This window comes from Vicia villosa, unplaced genomic scaffold (assembly GCF_029867415.1).
Source record: "Vicia villosa cultivar HV-30 ecotype Madison, WI unplaced genomic scaffold, Vvil1.0 ctg.000541F_1_1_2_unsc, whole genome shotgun sequence".
Lineage (NCBI taxonomy): Eukaryota > Viridiplantae > Streptophyta > Magnoliopsida > Fabales > Fabaceae > Vicia > Vicia villosa.
The window spans coordinates 31,349-34,679 of NW_026705249.1; the positions used below are offsets into that span (position 1 = coordinate 31,349).

General features: G+C 32.5%; 1 protein-coding gene across 1 annotated transcript; it reads left to right on the forward strand.

Moving 5' to 3' along the window:
* The first annotated feature begins 567 nt into the window (after window positions 1–567).
* Window positions 568–3,119, forward strand: LOC131629284 (putative pentatricopeptide repeat-containing protein At3g01580). The gene is made up of 2 exons (XM_058900077.1): window positions 568–624; window positions 716–3,119. The coding sequence occupies exon 2, from the start codon at window positions 762–764 to the stop codon at window positions 2,883–2,885; it is 2,124 nt and encodes a 707-aa protein (XP_058756060.1). The 5' UTR covers window positions 568–624; window positions 716–761; the 3' UTR covers window positions 2,886–3,119.
* Window positions 3,120–3,331: the final 212 nt, after the last annotated feature.

Below are 3,331 nucleotides of genomic sequence, written 5' to 3' on the forward strand. Positions count from 1 at the left end.
TTAAGAAAAATAAATACTTGAAAAATCTGTCTATTTTTTAATTACTTTTACATAATTTTTCAACATTTAGTTATTCCTTCTGTCCCAAATTATAAGTCACTTTGTAAAAATATTTTGTTCAAAATTATAAATTACTTTACTATTCCAATACAACATTAATGATGATTTTTCTAATATACCCTTTACTATTTATTTCTCTTTCTTTTTTCCACTTTTAATTTCTCTTTTTATCTATAATTAATGAAGGACAATATTGTAAAGTCAAAAATAATTTATCTTTCCCATACAACATTAACTATTTATGTTTTTTAATTCGTTTGAAATGCTCAAAACAAGGGAGTATTTAGTTATATCATAAGAGAGAAAAATAATATTTTTCTATTTTAATAGTTTAATGATAATACACTGTAAATATAAAAAAAATATTACACATTCATTCAATTATAATATTTTAAAATATTAAATCATACAAATAATTTAAAATTTATAGTTTGATTTACATTATTGTCATTAGTTATAAGGTTGACATTTAGAGTGGACAATCTATTTTCTCATACTTTAAACAAAGAAATTATTGTAATTTTTTACTATCAAATGGAGAGTAGTGACTCTACCAAGAAACAAGTACTTTCTTATTCTCATTTCAACAACCTTCCTAATAATTTTCTTCTATCAAATGCTTATGAACTTATTACTTTCATGATTTTTTCAACAGGACACGATGCTACATACAGCCACTGAATAACTAAGATGAATACCTTATGGAAAGGTGGAATTTTTTAGTCAAGTTATTGGAAACTTGTTGCAGTAATTTATCAATTTCACAGTTGCATTCACAATATTTCAAAGTGGGTCTTGTTCATGATAGTTTCATTGTTACCAAGCTCAATGTTCTGTATGCTAGATATGCTTCAATTCACCATGCACATAAGCTGTTTGAAGAAACGCCTCACAAAACTGTTTATCTATGGAATGCGTTGCTTAGAAGCTATTGTTATGAGGGAGAATGGGTAGAGACGTTGGCTTTATTCCGTCGAATGAATAATGTTAGTTCTATGTTAATTGAGGGTAGTCAAACTCAAAGACCTGATAATTACTCGGTATCTATTGCATTGAAATCGTGTGCAGGTTTGCGGAATGTTTTATTGGGTGAGATGATTCATGGGTTTCTTAAGAAGGTGAGGATAGAGAGGGATATGTTTGTTGGGTCGGCGTTGATTGATTTGTATTGTAAATGTGGTCAAATGAATGATGCTGTGAAGGTTTTTAAGGAGTATCCGAAACCGGATGTTGTTTTATGGACGTCGATTGTTAGTGGTTATGAGCAGAGTGGTAGTCCGGAGCTTGCGGTTGATTTTTTCTCCCGAATGGTTGTTTTGGAGAAAGTGAGTCCTGATCCGGTGACACTTGTTAGTGTTGCTTCTGCTTGTGCTCGTTTATCTGATTTTAAGCGTGGAAGAAGTGTTCATGGCTTTGTGAAAAGAAAGGGTTTAGACACTAAGCTGTGTTTGGCTAATTCGCTGCTTAATTTATATGGAAAAACTGGTTCTGTCAAGAGTGCAGCGAATTTGTTTAAGGAAATGCCTGATAAGGATGTTATATCTTGGAGCTCAATGGTTGCGTGTTATGCTGATAATGGAGAAGAAACGAATGCATTAGATCTTTTTAATGAAATGTTAGATAAGAGAATTAAACCGAATTGGGTTACTGTGGTTAGTGCATTGCGAGCTTGTGCTTACACTTTGAATTTGGAAGAAGGTATGAAGATTCATGAATTGGCAGTGAACTATGGTTTTGAAATGGAAATGACTGTCTCTACAACTTTGATCGACATGTACATGAAGTGCTTTTCACCTGAAAAAGCCGTTGATCTTTTCAATAGAATGCCCAAGAAGGATGTAATTGCTTGGGCTGTTTTATTTAGTGGCTATGCTGACATCGGAATGGTGCACGAGTCAATGGGGGTTTTCCGTGACATGTTATCTAGCGGAACTCGACCTGATGCTATTGCTCTAGTTAAGATTCTTACCGCTGTTTCAGAACTGGGGATTCTTCAACAAGCTGTATGTCTTCATGCTTTCACAATTAAAAACGGGTTTCAAAATAATCAGTTTATTGGAGCATCACTTATAGAACTGTATGCAAAATGTAGTAGCATAGAAGATGCTAACAAGGTTTTCAAAGGAATGGCATATAAAGATGTTGTAACTTGGAGCTCAATAATCGCAGCTTATGGATTTCATGGTCAAGGAGAAGAAGCTTTAAAATTATTTTCTCAAATGGCTAAATGTTCGGATACTAAGCCGAATAATGTAACTTTCATTTCAATTCTATCTGCTTGCAGTCATTCAGGTTTGATTATAGAAGGGCTTAAGATGTTTGATATCATGGTCAACAAGTATAGACTGATTCCAAACTCAGAGCATTACGCGATAATGGTTGATCTTCTTGGTCGAACGGGAGAGTTGGATACGGCTTTGGACGTAATTAACAACATGCCAATGCAGGCTGGGCCTGATATATGGGGAGCCTTACTCGGCGCATGTCGCATTCATCAGAATATAAAGATGGGGGAAGTTGCAGCTAAGAATCTTTTCGCCTTAGACCCTAATCATGCAGGGTATTATATTCTCCTGTCAAATATTTATTGTGTCGGCGAAAATTGGCATAATGCTACGAAACTTAGGAGTCTGGTAAAAGAGAATAGTTTGAAGAAGATTATCGGTCGAAGCATGGTGGAGTTAAAGAACGAGGTTCGAAGTTTCGTAGCAAGTGATAGATTTCATGATGAATATGACCAGATTTATGAAATTCTGAGAAAATTACATGCTAAAATGAGAGAAGAGTGTTATGATCCTCAATTACATATAGAGGAAATGCTATGAGTTCTCAGATTGAGTAGAAAAGATTTTGGAATATGCCATTTTCTGATACTTTTTGTTTAGGTTCTCAAAATCATAATTTTTGTAGTTTAGTTGTAAATAAATTAAGAGGTTTTGATTAATACACATCATTGTATTGTAAGGTTCCAAAATTATTAATGATGAATGACTTGTATTGTCTCAGTAATTGATTTCATAGACTTATTTCACAGAATAATACTCTACCGAAATACTTTTATAAAATACCTCCTCCAAATATAAACTGAATTATGCTTATTAAAATAAAAAGTAATGATTATATTTAACATAATAAAATTCAACTAAAACAACTAGTCGATTGTCTATGTTGCCCTAGTAAAATAATAAATTAGATAATTGGAAATATTTAGTAAGTCTTTTGGAAATATAAAAAATTTAGATTAAATAGTAAGTCTTTTTTTTTTTTTTTT